This window comes from Astatotilapia calliptera, chromosome 3 (assembly GCF_964374335.1).
Source record: "Astatotilapia calliptera chromosome 3, fAstCal68.1, whole genome shotgun sequence".
Lineage (NCBI taxonomy): Eukaryota > Metazoa > Chordata > Actinopteri > Cichliformes > Cichlidae > Astatotilapia > Astatotilapia calliptera.
The window spans coordinates 75,557,438-75,577,998 of record NC_137424.1 but is presented as its reverse complement, the minus strand read 5'-3'; the positions used below and the strand labels follow the sequence as shown (position 1 = coordinate 75,577,998).

Here is a 20,561-nt window from a genome sequence, read left to right as displayed (position 1 = left end):
CTCCCAGCACATCATTTTCAGATCACTGTGGACTTTCGCTGCTCGGGTTAAACGTAATATATAAGTCACTTAGACAAAATAAAAATGTTATTGTTGGGCTTTTGTCAGTGTTTTGTTTGTTCGTGAGTAAATCAGTTTGGCTGAGATTAAAGTTATTAGATTAGATAAAATAAAACTTTATTAATCCCCGGGTGGGTTCCTCCTTGGTTTTTACACAGCTGACTAAACGTCAAACAGAAAACTGATTAAACAGAAGTATGAGACAGTCGAGAATTTACGCCAGTGTCCCGTTAGATTTTAGATAGCAAGGAGCAGACGGCTGAGTTTATTAAACTCCACCGAGACAGCGGTGACGCTAATCAGAAGGCTAGCCCGTCCAATTTCACGGCTGTTTACTTCCGGCCTACCCGACCTTCTGAGGACCCGGCCCACGTAGACCGCGAAGGCCGGGTCCTCAGGAGGATGCAGCCCATGAATTTGGACACGACCATTGTCTTCTTGCTATCTATGTAAGTACAGGTCATTCCACATGAATTCATCCAATACCTCACAACTGACCACCAAACATCTGCCTGAAAAACTTCCAGCGGAACGTTTAAAACAACATTTCTTACAAACTCAAATTGATCAAACTGTGCTTCAGGGAATAAAAAAGGAGGGCTTAAAGTCAAAGGTTAAGGTTAGGTTGTCAGACAGAATGTGATGTTGGTGTTGGTCTGATGGAAAAGTGGCTGCCGTTACAGTAACTCATGGGTGGGCAACTCCAAGCATCAAGGGCCGATGTCCTGCAGATTTTAGATGCGTTGTTGATCCAATACTTCTGATTTAAACGGCTAAATTAGCTCCTTAACGTCTCTTGAAGTTCTCCAGGAGCCTGGTAATGAACTAATCGTATAATTCAGGTGTGTAGATGCAGGGTGACATCTAAAACATGCAGGACACTGGTCCTTGAGACCTGGAGGTGCCCACCCCTGCAGTAACTGCTGGTTGTTCAATGAGAGGAGCAAAAAACTCACATTTACAATCCGTTTCACTTTTACAGGTCAGTAGCAAAGTAAATCCACCTCATCACCACCTGTTTGTGTGACTGCATTACACTCCCACTGCTGGGAAATCTGACAAATAACCAGAACAAACTCTGACATAAAAGCTGACAAACAGCTGCACCACTGAGACACACTTTATTTTCTGAGCTTCAGAAAAGTTTTTCTGACCTGCAATAAACATCTGCGCTCTGCTTTCACACTCACATTTTTGGAGATAAAATATCTTTTAGGAGCAGGCCTACGCCTCCAAACACTATTTACACAAACATATCTATATATGATTCCCCCAGTTATACAAGCTGTTTGTTCTTGTTTTCCTGCCCCACCCTTCTTCCCCTTTTGAATCCTTTCACTTATTCACTTCTCATTAATACATGGGGATCTGCTAGGCCCAGGCCCTCCGCCAAGGTCCCCTCCAAGGCTTTTCCCAAATCGTAGCTCAGTTCATGTCTAAGAGATTCACCTTTGTCTACTAAATATGCTGTTAAACCTAAAATGAGGATGTGGGCCCAGCTAAGTGAAATAAGTGATAAGATGAAATAAGTCATGGTCATGGTCCTGCCACATCAAAGCCCGTCAGCGTCTCTTCTTCCTCAGAAGACTTAGAGACTTCCATCTGCCACTGAAGGTGCTCAAGAACTTCTACTCCTGCACCATCGAGAGCGTCCTGACGGCAAACATCTGCACCTGGTTTGGGAACAGCACCAAGAACGACAGACGAGATCTGCAAAGAGTGGTGCGCTCAGCCGAACGCATCATTCAATCAGAGCTCCCTGACCTGCTGTCCATCTACACCAAGCGGTGCAAGTCCAAAGCTAGGAAGATTATGATGGACCTCTCCCATCCCAACAATGGACTCTTCTCACTGTTGAGGTCTGGGAAGCGCTTCCGCTCCCTTAAGGCCAAAACAGAGAGAATGAGGAGGAGCTTCTTCCCCCAGGCTATTCGGGCCCTGAACCAGGTGTAGGACTGGACTCTCCCAAACACGTCACTATAAGACTGGACTCTCACACACGTCACCACATGCATCACCACAAATTTCCTATAATCCTATAATTCCTATAATTTATAATCTTTATAATCTTTATAATCTCTTCTGCTATTTGCACATTCTTTACTGTAAATTCGTAAGTTAATTTGTAAATTCTGTAGTAAACTGTAAATTGTAAATATTGTAAAACTTTTCTTCTGTCGTTTAATGGTCGGGCATTGTACAGCTACAAGCATTTCACCCCCATGTCATACTGTGTATGGTTGTGTGTGTGTGACAAATAAAATTTGAATTTGAATTTAAGTGGAAGTTTAATGAAGCTCCGCCTTCTCACGTCACTCACCTGAGAGAAATGAGGAAACAGGCTGTTCCTCTTTCTCAGTAAAGAGAGACGCACAGACGATCAGACTGAGCTCAGACCAAACTAGCAGCTTCCTCTGAGTGAGTCCAGCTACAGGAGAGATAAGTGGAAAACTCCAACACTGCTGCTTCAAGCTGCTGACGCTCCACACACTGAATGTGAGTTTGAGCAAAAACACGACTCAAAGGAAGTTTCAGTGAAGGTGGTAGAGGAGGGAGGGGAGCCAGGACTGACTGTACTTCCTGTCTGCTGTTTTCAGCTTCACTCACAGACTCAATGGCTTCCAGATCAGAGGAGGATCTCTGCTGTCCGGTCTGTCAGGAGGTCTTCAGAGATCCTGTTCTTCTGTCATGTAGCCACAGCTTCTGTAAAGACTGTCTGAAGAGACGGTGGAGAGAGAAAGGGGAACGTGAGTGTCCAGTTTGTAACAGAAGATCTTCAAAGGATGATCCACCTTTAAACCGAGCTTTAAAGAACCTGTGTGAGTCGTTCTTACAGGAGAGAGATCAGAGAGCTTCAGAGGATCTCTGCAGTCTGCACTCTGAGAAACTCAAACTCTTCTGTCTGGACCATCAGCAGCCAGTGTGTGTCGTCTGCAGAGGCTCAGAAAATCACACCAATCACAGATTCAGACCCATCGATGAAGCTGCACAACAATACAAGAAGGAACTTCAGGAAACTCTGGAGCCCTTAAAGAAGAAGTTAAAGGTTTGTGAAGAAGTTCAAGTGAAGTTTGATCAAACAGCAGAACACATTAAGGTCCAGGCCCGACACACAGAGAGGCAGATTAAGGAGCAGTTTAAGAAGCTTCACCAGTTTCTAGCAGAGGAAGAGGAGGCCAGGCTGGCTGCACTGAGGGAGGAAGAGGAGCAGAAGAGTGGGATGATGAAGGAGAAGATGGAGGCTCTGAGCAGAGAGATAGCAGCTCTTTCAGACACAGTCAGAGCCACAGAGGAGGAGCTGAGAGCTGAAGACGTCTCATTCCTGCACAACTTCAAGGCTGCAGTGGAAAGAGTCCAGCGCTGCCCCCTGCTGGATGATCCACAGCTGCCCTCAGGAGCTCTGATAGACCAGGCCAAACACCTGGGCAACCTGACCTTCAACATCTGGAACAACATGAAGGACATGGTCTCCTACACTCCTCTCATTCTGGACCCAAACACTGCTCATCCAGAACTCATCCTGTCTGAAGATCTGACCAGTGTGAGACGAGGAGGAGAGAGGCAGCAGCTTCCTGATAATCCAGAGAGGTTTGATTTTCACTGCTCTGTCCTGGGCTCTGAGGGCTTTAACTCAGGGACTCACAGCTGGGATGTTGATGTTGGAGACAGTACAGTGTGGAGACTCGGTGTGTTAGCAGAGTCTGTGCAGAGGAAGGGATACATACGGTCTGGATTATGGAGAATATATTTCTGTGAAGGTGAATACTACACACACTCACCATCAGCTCCTCTCACTGCTCTCTCAGTCCAGAAGAAGTTCCAGAGGATCAGAGTGAATCTGGACTGGAACAGAGGAAAGCTGTCGTTCTCTGATCCTGATACTAACACACACATACACACCTTCACACACACTTTCACTCACAGGATGTTTCCATTCATTGGCACTATTGATGGTGGTAAACTGAAGGTGTGTCCGTTGAAGGTGTCAGTGCAGCAGATGAGTTGAGGATGATGATGTTTCTAATGTTGTTTCCTGTCAGTGAGTTGAAGCTGTTAAACTGCAGCTGTCCTCCTGCTGCCTCGTTGTTCCAAAGCTCTTTGTTTCTCTTTTAGTTTCACTGTTTCTTTCTGTTTCTGCTGTCCACCTTTTCACATGGAAAATAATTTCACTGTTTCTCACTGAATGACTCCCCAAACTAGATTTGAAATTCTATAAAGTTTCTAATCATTACAAGTGATTCATGTTTCTATTTGATGTGTAAATGGAGATGATTTAGTTTGCTGGGATATGGACTGACATGTGTTGAATGGGAGGAGCAGTTTGTTGTTGTCTTCTTGTCTGTTTATGACAACAATAAATATGTTGTTGAAACAATGATTCATGTTTAACTCCATATATGAAATGTTTCTGCTCTTTGAATTCTGTTTGATTAAAGACTTTCTTCATGACACAAATGAGATTTCAGTGTATTAATAGAACTAAATAAGCTCAGAGTTGAAAGGCTGGAGTATTATGTACGTGCTTCACTGTCAGGATCTTCAGGGGGATTCAAAGGGAAACATCAAACTGCTGTAGTGAGATAAATTAGTGTAGAGAAAATATTCTGAGCTTTATTTTGTATCCAAGCAGAGCGTGTCGTCCAGTCGGAGGAACGTCTAAGACTGCTTCACATGGAAACATCAGCAGGAAGTTTGTAATGACAGAGCTCGTTTAATCAGCTCGTTTTTCCTTCATTTACAGCAGAAGAAGAACTGAAAGTGTGTGTGGATTCAGAGCGCTCGCTGTCAGTACAAATAAAGGAGGGCAAGAGATTTAAAGGAGCAAAGCGCAGTTTTTAGAGCTTTAAAGAGAAACCACATTTCCAATAGTTAGCTGATATACAGCTAACTATTTGCGTAAAATAGTTACGCAAATAGTTTTGCGTAACTATTTTAACTTGGGATTATTATGTTTATCCTGATATGGGTGAGTGTATAATGGGTGGTGCTGCAGCTGCAGGGAAAATTGTATTTAGTAGTCAGTATAATCTTTTAGTGATATAAGTTTGCATATGGTAGAATACTGCATGTAGTTATTTGTATTAGGAAATATTCAACCATGTATACTTAGAGGCATATAATCAATTGTGTGTGATCTCTAACAGGCTGCAGGCTTGGGGTGCACTCCAGGAATGCAACCCCACGTCCTGGGAGCATGAGAGCTTATACCTTGTCTTATTGTTTTACGGCAGGATTAACGTAGTTACGTCTGTTCTAGTCTACGTGCTTTAACTGCTTGACTTCCTCACCGTGTTATCTAGGGTGAGAGGGGGTCTACCCTCTTCCTCTCCTAGGATGTTTGCCTTTTGTGCTTTCATGTATATGACCCTTTGACACACACACACACACACACACACGCACGCACACACACACACACACACGCACACACACACGCACACACACACGCACACACGTACACACACACGTACACACATACACATACATACGCTCAATGGAGTATAAAATAAAGACTAGGGGCAAAGCTCAGCGCGAGTCTCTGAGACTGCCCTTGCTAGCAAGAACTTCTGTGTGTTTCTTTTCTCTGAGTATTTACTGAAGAAGTGTTTTAGAATATTTTCCCTAACAACCTGTAAACACAGTTTTCCTCACACATAAACCCAGAAATCCTGTAGTAGGAAAAAACATCAACCAGTTGTCCTGGTATAAATCGCATCATCAATTCACATGAAGAACTGGAATGCTCGGATGTCGCTGTCATCTTTCTGCTCCTGTAACAAAAAACATATAAATTCATCCACCCTTTTGTCCTGTCTAGGTGGAGGTTAACCTTGAGTCGTGGTCAAGTCCTGTCAGCTTTTACCAGTCAGTCAGTTTGTTTTTTATTTCCATTCATTCATTCATTCATTCATTCATTCATTCATTCATTCATTCTTTCTTTGCTGATAGTGGAACCTATCGTCGCATTTAGTTTCCACTTCCAGCAAAATGACGTCATCTCAAAAAGAAAAAGAACTTTAGATCGGATTACATCGCTGAATCCTTTTTAGGCCGGGACTTTCATTTAATATTGTCCCAATAAGTGGCTTTCTCCAGAGCCCATTTTAATGTGGAGAAAACTCACTTGTAACGGCGTTCTCGACAGGTCGTGTAGCACTTTTAATTCCCGACGTGTTGATCTGCTTAAAGAAAAGAAATTGACAAACAGAAATCAGTGCCTGTTCAAAAAATGAAAAATAACAGAGCTTATCGAACAAAACTTTCAGTGCACTGTGAAAGTATCAAAATAAAAAGGCCTTGTTAAGTCATGACACAAACTCCTCATCGACTTCACAACAGGAGAAGAATCATCAGCTAGATTCACTCCAAACCAACCATCAGCTGCACAACACACAACATAATCCTAATGTCATATTAGCTATGAGTTTAATCACCAGGTCTGTGCTCTTCACTCATCTAAACCACAGATCTATTTTATTCAATTTTCCTTTTCCCTTCATCATAAAACATGTGACATGCTGTCATGCACTTCACAAAAGACGTTTGTTCTGACGTATTCAGAGTTGTGTATCTGGGTACAGGATTCACTCGCACATCAAAACAGGAAACTCAGTGTTTTAGAGTCTCCACTCAACACACAACAAACTCCAACACATCTCATTCACTCGTGCTAGAATTCAGTCACCTTTCATTAATCGAAAACCGATCAACTAATTTTCATATCAGCTATTAACCCACTAAGTTGACAGGACAACAGAAAAGCATGTTCAAAATAGTATCACAAAAGACAATTTCCCTCATACAGTAAATTAATTGTGCTGCATCAATCAAGCAGGAAGCATCTCCCAATTTACTATATCAACGACTAAATTTATTGTCTGATCACTGGTTGGTCAAACCAGAATCTTTTTTCCCACAAAAGTTAAACTGTTGTCCTGCAACCTAGAGAGTCAATTTTTTGCATTGGATAAATTCAGTATTTGATAACAAGTGTCTGTTAAATTGACACTATTTTAACACTGATGAAAGATAACAAGCTAATTTTCATTGCATGGGCGTTTGTGTTATTAGGCAGGCCTAATGCATGTCTGTGGAGCTGCATCTCCAGCAGAGCATGTTCTTAAAGCTGCCTTTCCTACACACTTCTCTGCTATTATTTGATCATTTCTTCATGAGTTATTTTGTGTTTGGAAGTGTTAGTATGGTTAATGCATGTTCTGCTTGTGTATGTGATTTTGTATATGTTTGTATATGTTTCCTTTTTGCAGTGTTTCAGACTCCTTCACAATCTTCCAACTTAAGCAGTCAGTTTTCTTTTCCCCAGGTTTGCTAACCCAAATTTTGATTTCCCACATTAAATAATTCCTATGTGTTCTCACCTAGTCTTCTCACTCTGTTGTCTGTTGTCCTCTCACTCTTTTGTCCTCTCACTCTTCAACAGTCCAATAGCCGGCAGTTCTCCTTCAGCTTTGTCCTGTGTCCCACTGTCTCTTCTTGCCATTTTACTCCACAGGTGGCAAATGTCAAACTCCAACTGTTCAGTTCTCCTCAAACGTTTTCTTCACATGCACAGTGAAGTTTCAGCTTGTTGTAGACACAATGCCATTCATCCGATCAGTCAGGATGATGGGTTTGCTCTTCTCTGATGCTGTTTGTCCACATTTCTGCTGTTTGCTGGGACTCTTTGCTCAGGACTTGCTGCTGTCTCTTTATCATGTTATTGCTTTGGAGCTGCATTCCTTGTCTTCAGGGAGGGGTGAGAGCTTGCTTGCTTGTGAGGTTGAGAGACACATGGCGCTGTAAATAAGTCAGCCAGAAACTTGGCCTGCATGTTTCCAATGATGTTAAACTATGACTTTCTTCCGACTGCTGCATGTGGAAAATTGATTCAGGTCTGCTTTACACCTGAAAGTGACAAACTAAGACATGTTCATTATTATCATCACTGCTTAATCAACACACATCTCTCTCTCTCTGTTTTTGTGAACAGTCCTTTCTTAAAAGCAGAAAATGAGATTGTAGTTGTTCTTGGCTGATCAACACAAAACCTTTTTCCTATAATTATTTTTCATCTACAATGTAAATTTTGTCTCTTTTTCACTCTTTTTTTTTTTTTTTAAATAGCTGGTGACCTGCAGAATCACCGCTCTCACAATCAAAGGCAATTACTTTTACACAGCGCACAGAAGCACTGAGACATCAGACACATTCACACTCACTTTTTCATCTGCGTAAATAAATCACATGGCTGATGATATGTGCCATGGTGATCCATAAATATGATCACCAGTTTATTTAACTATTTTTCAACCCAACAAAACAAATAAACAAAAACATACTGCTGATGCTATGAACACTCCACACACAAGTCAAGGTGCAGAAAAACTGCTCACGGAAACGCTGCACACTCCAGTTATCATAGTTCTGTTTGTGTGAATTATCTGCTTTCATTATTAATGCCAGTTTATAGGTTGTTATCCTTTTTATTATTAGTTTGAATGCATTAAAATTAAGTTGTAATTTAGCCTTTTGTTTATTTTACTTTACTCCTCTTGCATTTATATCTATTCAGTCGGGTCTGTTTCCAACCCTTTGATAATGTGTAGCTTGCTCATCAGCTCAGAAGAAAAAAAATCGCAACGCAACATCACACAGTAGTTGCATGCTCTGCCCACAGCGGCAAAGTCTTACACTTTCATATTCAATACAGCTTCTCCACCATGTACTTTTAGATGTTTCATACAGGGTTCAGCATATTAGTTGTTTTCACAGGTGTGCTCTATATCTCAACAATGGCTCATAATAAGACGACAGTCTTTCACACAGGTCAAGTGCCTCTATGCACTTCATTAGTTTAAATATTTGCCTATAACACTTCACCTCATATGTCATTGTACTGAATTTGAGCAACCACAAGCTTAATGTAGATTACTTTTAACAACTATCCACCTCTATTACGTCTATGGTCTGGCACACAGGCTGTTGTCGATCAGGGCAAGCTAAAGAGTTAACATTTTGTGTCCGCAAGGGGTGGGGGAAAGCCATTCACCACAGCACATTTTAAGTGCTGCTGATGTGGGCTGGCCTTCTCCACACGCTCTTCAAGGCTGGTGTGTTTTCTGAAAACTTCTAACATTTGAATCTCTTCCATTTATAAGCCTGCGATTAACCGCACGGCTCAGGTCCGCGTGAAACCCGCGTGAAACCCGCGTGAAACCCGCGTGAAACCCGCGCGACCGCACTCGCGTGAACCCGCGCAGCTGTGGAGCCGTCGCTCTCTCTCTTTTTTACATAAATACTTTGTGCTGCCAGGAGCAAAGTCCAGCACAAACGTCTGTCTCCCTCCGACTCACTCTTGGTTGCTTAGAAACCCATGATAACAACAACAGTCGGTGTCACAGACCACGTGTGCTGCTCCGCACACACTCACACACAACAACAACAACAACGACGACAACAATGACAACAACACAAAATAGGCCTATCGTCCAGCACAGCCTGGACCCCGCGGAACTTCTCAACGCCCCACAAAGCGGCGGAGAACTCACCTCTCGCTCCACAAAGTAGCGAGGACCCTCTCAACGCCTCACACAGTGGCGGAGAACCCACCTCTCGCTGCACAAAGTAGCGAGGAACCTCTCAACGCCTCACACAGTGGCGGAGACTGCACAACGACACGGTTATAGAGTCGGCCTCTTTAAACTTACTTGGCGTTGCTTAGCGTGTAATATCAGCCTCGAATCCCGCCGATCGTCATTCATCGAGGAGAAAAGACAGACCGCGAATCCACAGGAACTTCCTGGCTGACGTCAGTCTTCCAACGTGTCTCTCCTCCCCTCGGAGAATGCGATTCCAGGGATCCGGCATCGAAGGACCAATTAATGATAGGTTTGTAGCTTGAACCCATCCGCTGGAACGTTGAAGACAATATAATTACACTGCAAAGCAAGACACAAGTAGGCAAGCTTCTTCATGTTTCTCGTGCACGGGAGAGACCGGACAAAGCGCCGTTCCTTCGCTTGACCCCAGTTGCTCTCGTCCGTTCTCCCGTACCACTGTTCTTTTATTGAGGTTACATGAATATGCATAGGTTCATTAACATATGACGTCTACATACACACAAAGAGTACCTTGCCTGTGTGTGTGTGTGTGTGTGTGTGTGTGTGTGTGTGTGTGTGTGTGGTGTCAAGATGTGACCCTGTGAAGACTCCCCAAAGCTGGTGCCAGGACGTCTGAACAAAAGGCTCTTATACTTAAAGAAATATACGTGTGCTTGCTATACCATAAATCAATAAGGAGAAGATAAACTCTCCTAAGGAGTGTGATCCATGCCAGGACACTGCACTGCAAATTATCTGGTGCTTGCCATGATTTAAAATCCTATTTTTAGACAGGCCAGATTATTTGCCTTGTTTTAAAAAAGATTTACTTGTTTCTAAGTCTGGATTTTAGATAATAAACTTAAATTGAGAATAACCATATAATTGTGTCTATATTAGTACAGAAATCCAGAAATGGGAAGAATAACTCTTAAAATAGCCTACATTAGGTCTCTCACCAGATGTCTCTCAAAATATCACTTGTTTCAAGATAGAGTGACAAACTCAATTTGCTTGATTTAGGAAATTCACACAAGGCACCTGTTGAAAATATGATTTATTCAAAATCATGTCTGACTTCAAAGTTGTACATATAAAGGAAAAAAATTAACCACAATTTATGATACAAATCACATTTCAAAGACAGCTGTTTGTCACAGCATGCCAGCATTATGTGGTACAACATTGACATTGGTTTAGGGAACATTTAATGACTGTCAACTGATATCATCACAAACTACACTAAGCCAATACTTGGTGCAACCCTAATCTTAAGGGTGATTTCTATGGGAAATAATATCAGAAAGACTGTATTTGATTGGCACAAACACACTGTCCCTAAAACTAATAGAAAAGTATGAAGTATAATCAATGAGCTCATGGGCTAATTCTGTAGCTTGAGCAACAATGGGCACAGTTACTTCATATGCCAATAAGTCTTCATTTAAATTCAAAGTTTCATAGCGTTGGTACTCAAAAGCAATAAAAGATGAGTCAATCAAAAAGATATCCTTTATCAGTCCAAACACAGGGAAAGTGCCATCCACGTCTGCAATAATCATGGACTTCCCAGCAATGTATTTATTGCCATTTAGAACATACCATTTCACTGAGACAACAGACTGCATGACATCTATTCCAAAAAATTCTTTAATTTTTTTCCTAACATATTCATTATTTTTAGCTGATACTGGCCCGGATTCCTTTTCTTTCGCAAAAATAGGATGTTCAGTGCCTATTTCATTTTGACAACACTCAAGAAATTGATTGTGGTTTGCAAGGAATTTACAAACATTTTTAAAATTTAACTTAGAAGCCCACTGTTTAAAATAGGAGTGCTTTGCCTCAAAGCGCATACACATACTCCTTATTAAAGGTCCAAGGGATAAGATTTGACTGGGAAGATGCAACATATAATGTTGCTTAGGTATTATATTGGCTTCGGGAAAAAGTTGCTTGAACTGATACAGGTGTTCTTCAATCATACTTCTCAGTTGCAATACAGTTTGTAAAGAAATAATGGGAGCAAGAACTATTTGAATTATCATAATTAACTTTCTAATAAATACAACATACTCACTCTCCACACCATACAAAAGAAAAAGTAATATTTTTAAAAGAATTAGCATCTGTCCACAAGACTGTTTCAATTTGTTGTCGTTAGCCGCTAAAGTGCCAAAGCTAATAGGACATGGTTTATCCCGTATTTCAAGAGGTGAGTAAGGAAAATTTTGAATGTCTGAATTAAACTTGTCTAATTCCAATTGTCCTGAGAGAATTAGGTGTTTTAATACAAATTTAACTTCCATTCATGGGGGTTAGGGTCCTGTGTCCTGTGGAGTTTGTTTGATCAGGTCAAATGCAGGAACATCAACTAGTCTGCTTCTTCTATTGATTCCATAAGTAGTTTTGAGGGACGCTTTCAATAAATCTGTGCTTGCTTTATCTATTTCAAAACACTGCCTGATATGTTTCTCCAGAGTTCTTTGAACAAACTTCTTCTCCTCAAAAACACTTTGCATATCATCAAAGTTGCATTCACAGTGTCTACATTTGCTATAAGCAAAACCAATCCCTTCTTTAAAGCCAGCAATCTCATGCTGGGCTAGCGTGTCTCCGCAAATGGCTATAACAGCACCAAACAATTCAATTTCACCATTTGACATTTTAATCCTTACACCATTGTAAAGCAGTGATAGATCTTGAAGTATTCTTTTCAGTACAACATCAATACCCCACTGAGAAATGTCATTTGCTTTAGCAATAGCAAGAAGTCGTATTGCAGCTAACTTTGACCTAAATTTTGGATCAATATTTCCTAAAGTATAATAAAACATGACCAATTTGTTTGCAGAAGCATGGGACCCTAAGGGGTTACATATTTCAATTTCATCTGTGTACAGTATTAATTGCAATGCATTTGGCCTCTGAGAAAACAAGGGGTGAGATGTAAAGAGGGACCCGTCTCTAAAATCATAGAAGAATCCCTCTCTGCTTCTTTGTGGTGCAGTGTTCAACATGGTAAAGATTCTCTCATTAGTCATTAACTGCTTTAGACTTTCAATTAATGGTACATAGTAAAAACTTTTGTTCCTTAAAGACATGACCCTTGAAAGACCTTGCTTTACCCAACATATCTTCTGGGATACTACTACTTCCTCTGCGTTGACTGGACAGAACATTTCCCCTATGGCTCTACACTGTCCATATGCAATGGTGGAGAAAGGATCCATGAATTTATCAAATGTAGCCAAAGCCTCATCTTGAAGCTGAGTGGTTCCCTCGGCATTATCTTCAAACACTGTCTTCATTCTTTCCTTGAGCGTATCCAAAAGAACAGCCTGATACTGTTGCACTCCTGAGATGATATGTTTGACCGTTCTCTGTGAAAACATTTGAAATAAAAGTAACTTATTCTGCATTTATATAAAATAATAATAATTCTGAATTCCATTATGAACAAGTAAGACATTGATTGCCTTATGTAATGTATTGATCCATTAAGACTATAACATACCTGTGATAAGTGGCACTGTTCTTGAACACAGATAGCAAAAGCTGCAGCAGATCTGGTAATATCATGTCTGGTAAAGGATGTTGTAGCAACAGCTTCTTCCTTTAGAGCAGAAAAACAAAGTTACTCCAAATTCCTGGCCAATTATAGAAATTCTTACATAACAGGTATAATCAGTTACACCTAATGATTGGTCCATTAAAAAACAAAGTGCATGACAGTGACTAGTGTTACAGTTGTGAATATTCAATATAATATAAGATAATATAATATTCATTCTTTGGAATAAAGAAAAAAGAAATGGAAAAGAAATCAAAGACAAAGAAACAATAAAAAAGGGGTTGTCCATTTTTTTGATGAGGCTAGGGATTGGATTCATGAGAATGAGATTTTATCTTTTTAAATAATGAATTTTTGTTTGCACTTAGATATTAGTTTCTTTACATGTTTGTTGTATTTATTAAATTATTTATGTATTTTTAAATCACGTAATTTAGATTTGCACTCAGAATTTATGTTAGTATTAGTATATGGATATATTTTATTGTATGCATTTATTAATTTATTTAATTTTCAAGAAAAGCATTCTTATCCATGTTTTGGCAGTATTTCTGGCCAACAGATTTTTTTTACAGTGCTTCCAAATACTCTGTGTCTTACCTGAAACCGTATTCACCACTTATAATTCCTACGAGATACCCAAATTGCTGCCACATTGAAAGATTTAAGCGCGCTGAGAGTGTCTTTGATGCAAACTTCACCAGGAGACATGCCAGCCGCAGAGTGTGTGCCTTCTCCGGCTGCAGCATAGCCTGTACTATCTACACTGAACTGCTATTCTGTTTATTTATTTTTTATTTCATCCTGCAGGATGAAATTGTGATTTAAAATCCAACCATAGTGGAAATCGCTTGTAACAGTTTGAAGAACAATATCTAGCGGTATAATATCGCGAGATCTCGTTAAATTTCTCTTGACTAAAAATGGAGAAAAGGATTAAAAGTAATATAGGACCAAATACGAGGAGTTAGACATAGCTAAATTTGTCATCAGAAGCCACACTACATTTTATTTAGTTTAACACTTACCGTGATCGGGCTGTCAACAACCTGAGGCTCCTGCACTTCAGCCAAAGATCCACCAGTTGATATTTCCACGGTGCTGGTTGTTGTTGCAGTACTACAGTTGGTAAAGACTGAAACACCAAAATTTTCCGATCCTAAAGAGTGGGATGTTGGGGGGATCCTCCATCCTCTTGGTGGGCTTCCATTCGTCAAATACAGAGGGTGCGTCCGTTTAATGTGGCGAAAGAATGAGTTAAAAACTCTGAAATCTTGTTCACAGCCATCTATTCCACAGTAAACCCAAAAATCCTGCCTTCGACCATGAGCTGCATTTATGTGGCTAAGGAGCACCTTCAGAGTTAAAGAAACAAAGATAAAACAGATCATACATCTCCAGAGCGCCATGGTGAACTGTTTTCGCGCTGTAGCAATGCAGCTTTACTTTACCGCTCTCCACTGAAGGCCACAGATGAGAGTGTGGGACCATGGGAAACGTAGGCAATTTTAAAAATATATGTATCCTTAATTATCCAATTTTTCAGGTTTAAATTACATCAGTTATATTTATTTTTAGGCAATAAGTGTTTAAGACTGAATTTATATTTTTATTTTCTTTTTTTTTTTACTTAAAAAAAATTGAATATAAATAATTTTCTGCATGCGCATTCTCAGTTCCTGTCGTGACGTTACTTTCACGCGGGACAAACTCTTTTCCCCTGCTTTGTTAACCATCAGGACCGTTAGGAAGATCAAAATTATTTATCTAAACAAAGTGAACAGTAATTTAAGGTTGGTAACATTAAGTTGATTTGAAAAATACTATGGTACAACGGTGTTATTAAGATAAAGTCGTGTTTTGTGAGGGCTGTTAGTTAGCAATCTAGCTAATGTGTTAATTTTAGCTAAATGATCTTATTTAAGCTGTAGGATATTTCCAGGCACTGTGAGTGGAGGCTTTGGAACGAACTAGAGAACTGCTGTCACGGCATGGACAAGTTTGATGATGCCATACTGTCTGTGTTGCAGGGTAAGTCTTATTTTTCAGTTATTTTGGTACGTTAGCTAAGCAGCCTTAGCATCTGTTAGCATCATTTCTGAAACTTGGAGCTAGGATTGCACTCTACTCTGACCTTTATCCACATTATAGCCTTGAGCTGTCTTTGCCTAAATAGACTTGGAACATCATTCTTGAAGACACCCAAAAATAGTTTTATTGCATTCCCAAATATTTGATAAACTGTTTTAAGTTTGACATTTTATCCTGTTAATATTACTTATTGCTAAAATACATTTATTGACAAAAAATGACCTCGACATGTAATAAGCCACGCCCAGGAAAAGAGAAATAAATATCACTTTTGAAGTTGTTTTTCTCTTTTACAGCTGCGAATATTGATGAGGAAACTTTGAGAAGCTTTACCCGGGATGACCTAAAGGATCTTTTTCCGGGCCATGAAAATTTCTTCCGTAGAAAGAAGATTTGGGTTTTTATGAGCCAAAAGGTAAATACACATTATACCACTAAGAAGATGATTACGGTCCATATTGTCTAGCATTAATTTTCCTAATTGTGTATTTTTGTTTATATCACACAACTGTTATAGTTTAAGAGTACTGACCAAGATGCCAACACTTTCCATCGAAGCGAGAGTAACCCCTTCGGCTTTGATGTGTCACAATGTCAGCCTCAAACTTCCACTCCCATTTCCTACACTGCTGACAAAAAAATGAAAATGCCAGACCCACCAGAGTATGTGGTGTATACAGATTCAGAGTTGGACATGGTGCGCAGTCAGTACTTTGCATTGCTCCACAGTGGAAAGGAAAAGGACTGCAGGATGTCGAAGGAGCTCTGTTGCAGACTTGTAAGGAACACAGTCACCAGCATGGTTGCAATCCTCCGTGCTAGTCCCATGGGGAAAGAAGTAACATACCCCTCCAAACTCGAAATGAGAGCAATGTCACAGAAGATTGTCGACTATTACCCCATGTTACGTGATGCTGACACACACATGCCATACGTAAGTCATTCTTTACCCACTACAATATCTAAAATTGAGTGAGATAATAAAAGGATGTACAAATATATATTATTTTACCACAGCTGACCATCTACACCAAACTGTACAAACGACTCCAAAATATGAAGTCTCCAAGGAAGAGGCAGGGCTCCATGCCACAACGAGGCAGGCCCAGGAAGACTCTTTTCAGCTCAGATGACACAGACAATGGGACTGAAGGTGACCTAAGTGGTGAAGCAAGTGGTTCAAGTGACTATACCATACTTCTTGAGAGCAATGATGACCTCAGCGAGGATAACTCAAATGCAGGTGTGTACTTTGGTCTGCTGTACTAATGACTTTTGGACATCTAAAACTTCAAAGAGACCACCTGCCCTCAGTTTTCTGTTCAGAGTGCATCACAAGATTTATACAGTGTTGAGTATTTTCCTTAACTTTCTAGCTATTCCCTGTTATTACATTCTGTTCATCTTCTGTTTTTTCCTCAGAGAAAGAATCCCAATTGCCGCTACCCTCCACTGTACCAACTACGTCAAACAATACTACGCTGGCTTTACCACTATTATCCAAGTCAGCCTCATGCTCTGCACCCAGGTCTGATATAGGTCCTTCAACTGCACCTCCAGATGATGTTGTTGGTAAGTCCACCATCACCCTTATCTACCTCTCAGTCTGACTGTGGTTCCTCTTACAGCTCTTTCCAAAATATGGTTGCAGCAATGAACCCCGTTCTAAGTGTTTATTCCAAAAATCATAGTGGTTTGGCATTAACTCGAGTTGGTGTGTAAAATCAACATACGATAGATCCCTCATTCCAGTTTGCCAGTTAGCCATAGTAAGTATTTTACCACTTTGTGTTGTAATGGGTGTTACTCAGTGCTGATTATTTACACATGTAAATCCTCATGCTGGTCACATCTATCATGCCTTATCACAGTGTTTCTGTCATAGATCAAATTACCTAAAAGATTTTTATCCATCAGCTCATAATCACTGTTCACACTGATGTGAACGATATACACAGTAAACAACCTTTACCTTATTTTCACCACAGTTTTATTCACGGGCATCTTAAACTGTCGTTTTAATATTTGATTCTGTTCAAACTAACAATTAACATAAATCCATGATCATTATAAGAAAAGGACACAAAGGGAAATGATCAGGACATATAGGGTCAGTTCATTACTCAAACATATTTAACCTAAACATTAATTCTCATAAATATTATACTTAAAAACAACCATGCAACCTTACTAGAAATGACTGATTAGAAAAATCTGAATTTAGTCTAGTTACACCATGTCTTACAATTGCTCTTTGCTTTCCCTAGCAGACCATGACAGCCTGAAGATGCAGGCAAGACATTACAAAACCTTGAGCAACATGTACAGGAAACCCAATGCAAAACCCAACCAAAGTGACGTCGCTCAAATTTTGGACCTGGAGTTTGAGGCCAGACGAGCTTTTATTGACGCAGATGTTACAAGGGAAGAAGACAGGCCTAGAAAAATATTTGAAGCATACCCGTGCTTCAAAGACATACGAAATGTAAGTTCAACTACCTTCAGTTAAATTCCTTGCTTTTCTCTGGATAGGTTTAGTTAGTTCTTGACTAACTGAGCACAACTTTGTCATAGGCGATGGATGAACTGCGTCGCATCATTGGTGGCTCCAACTGCAAATACATAGATCAAATGAAGGGTCGATGGGCAGAGTTTTGTTCGAAGGTGCAGTTCTATGGCATTTGGAAGAAGGTCCTGAAACCTCCTCTCCCCTTGGATGTACGTGGAGGTAAGTGGCCTTTTCATACATTAAATCCACACATCAGATATGTTCGGATTGCTTTGTTGAGATACTTTTCTCCGTTCACAGTGGATTTTACTGTCACTCTCTTCAATGCACTTCCATCTCTTTTTCCTTCAAAAACTACACCACCAAAGCGGCTGGGAAGTGCCAGTGAGGCTCTCCTTCATATCCTCAAGGTGCGAACAGCTGCAATACCAGCCACTGTAACTTGTACTCCATTTACTTGTATTGTTATTATTAATATTATTATTTTGCTTTTCCTGCTTAATAAGAGTGGGTTGAAGTTCAATTCAGCAGGGATTAAATTACTCCTTATTCAGGATTTCTTAATTGTTATTCAAAACCTACTCCAGAGAGGCAGCACAGAGCAAAAGCACATTGCAGTTAGGATACAAGTAGAAGCAGTAAAATGATATATTTAAAAAGGCCTTCAAAAACTAGAATATGTAACAAAGTTAAAAGAAATAGTTTTAAAAAACAAATGAGAAAAAAAGCACAAATAGACATGATAAAAATGCTGCAAACTAGAGAAAATTCATGCTCAGAATTAATACACAGCAAAATCTCCAGTGTTAAATTAACACCTTTGACAGTGTTATATGTTTAAAAGTAACCTAGTCAGTTTTGAAGATTAACAAAGACTAACACTGAGCAGTGCTGATTTTCTAACACTGGAAAATAAATCAAAATGTTAGAAATATTCCAGTGTTAGAAAATCAGCACTGCTCAGTGTTAGCCATTGTTAATCTTCAAAACTGACTAGGTTACTTTTAAACATATAACACTGTCAAAGTGTTAATTTAACACTCAACAGTGTTGTATTTAACACTCAGAGGAGTGGACCCATATAGACACTCTCCAGTGTTAATTTAACACTGGAGATTTTGCTGTGTACATTTCCAAAATTTCATATTTATGTAAGTCAGATATTTTACATTTATTTCTTCTATTCCAACAGTAAATCAGTTGGAGCATTCTAAACTCTTGATATTGCTTTTTGTGTCTTAAGCTGTTTGGATGCACAGCAACCCTTTCATTGAAAATCTTGAAGAATTTGTCCTTTTTTTGTGCTTTTCTAGCCGGGTGAAGATGCAATGCTATACCTGGAGAAGCGGCCTCTCTCCTCCCCAGTGCTGCTTTTTGATGGAACAACCAGCATTGTTGCTGTAGGAAACATACCAGTGACCACTCTCTCCTTGGAGGATTTCTGGGAAGGAATGTTGGTGTTGATGGCATATTACTACACCTTGCACTTAACATACCCAAAATGTGTTGCAACGGTCCTCTCTGTCATACAAACTGAGGTAATAACTGATGCCATCCATGATCAAGATGCCACTAGTGCATATAAGAAAGCAATAGCTGAGTGGAAGTTGTTCTTTGAAAAATAGGTGAATACCAAGCAGGATTTTATCAGGTCATTTGCAGTTTGTTTAGTTTTGTAGTACGTTTGTACAACTTTGTTCCTAATTTGCCTAGCAATGTCCTGAGAAACGGCTGTACTTATAATGCTTTACAAATGAAAGTTGTTGTTTTTTTTTCTTAGTGACACTTTACCTGAGGCATGTAAAGTTTTAAGTCAGTAATGCCATTATTTACAACATTGTGAGACTATGTGACTGTCACAAAAGTTTAAGGCCAAAAATGTCATTTCTTTTCTCTGTTTAGGCCTTTTAAAGGGTTGATTTAGACTTTTAGGGATTGTGCAGCAGCCCTATATTGTTTAAAAAAAGAATTTTGTTCTCATGAGAGAAATAAATGTTGACATATATCACTCCTGTCCTGGTTGTGATTTCAGTAGAAGCCAAGGAGTATTCTAGGAAAAAGGTCTGTTTTAAGGTTTTTTTGCCTGGATTTAATATTGATTCAGCTCTATTTTAAGATAAGCCAACCTGAATCAAGAAACAAATTAATCATACTTCACTAATATTGAGTAGTTTTTCATAGTATTAGAACTATTTTTCTCGTTGCAGTGCATTCATTTGCTGCAAGTAAGAATTCAAAACATAAAAAAAGACTGTAATTTAGCATATTTAACTTACTTTTGGGACTTGATATAAAGTAATTTTATCTTAAATTGAGCTTTTTAAAGCTTATTTTAACCCTCTTCAATTCTCAAATGTGTTCTTTTATTTCTGGATTAAAAAATCTTATTTCAAGATTTCTTATTAAGTAAAATAAACTTGCTGCATGGACAGATAATTTCACTTGTTTTCAGTGCTTTTTGTGTCAAATGTAGTATTTTTTTCCTAAATATAGACTAGCCATTTTTGCAGTGTGTGTAGAGGAATGTACGCACCCCCCTCTACACAGAGTTAATACAGACCTCTTTTAGGATGAGACATTCTTTCAATCTACAATTGATTATACACTTCTAAGCATATGTGAGTAAATATTTCTAAGCATAAATGACAATCAACAATACAAAATCTATCACCCATCACCTCACTTCAGGCCTTCGACCTGCGAGGGGGATATTTATGACTCCTCAATTGTC

At 39.6% G+C, this 20,561-nt stretch overlaps 2 protein-coding genes across 2 annotated transcripts; both read left to right on the top strand.

Moving 5' to 3' along the window:
* The first annotated feature begins 2,674 nt into the window (after positions 1-2,674).
* Positions 2,675-4,432, top strand: LOC113019734 (nuclear factor 7, brain-like). Its single transcript, XM_080299249.1, has one exon. It carries the CDS (start codon positions 2,675-2,677, stop codon positions 4,064-4,066), a length of 1,392 nt encoding a protein of 463 aa, XP_080155375.1. The 3' UTR covers positions 4,067-4,432.
* A 10,789-nt stretch (positions 4,433-15,221) lies between these two features.
* LOC113029856 (uncharacterized) lies at positions 15,222-20,343 on the top strand. The gene is made up of 9 exons (XM_080296084.1): positions 15,222-15,261; positions 15,618-15,736; positions 15,839-16,255; positions 16,339-16,564; positions 16,744-16,893; positions 17,589-17,806; positions 17,896-18,049; positions 18,131-18,240; positions 19,144-20,343. The coding sequence occupies exons 1-9, from the start codon at positions 15,222-15,224 to the stop codon at positions 19,453-19,455; spliced, it is 1,746 nt and encodes a 581-aa protein (XP_080152210.1). The 3' UTR covers positions 19,456-20,343.
* The last annotated feature ends 218 nt before the right edge of the window (positions 20,344-20,561 follow it).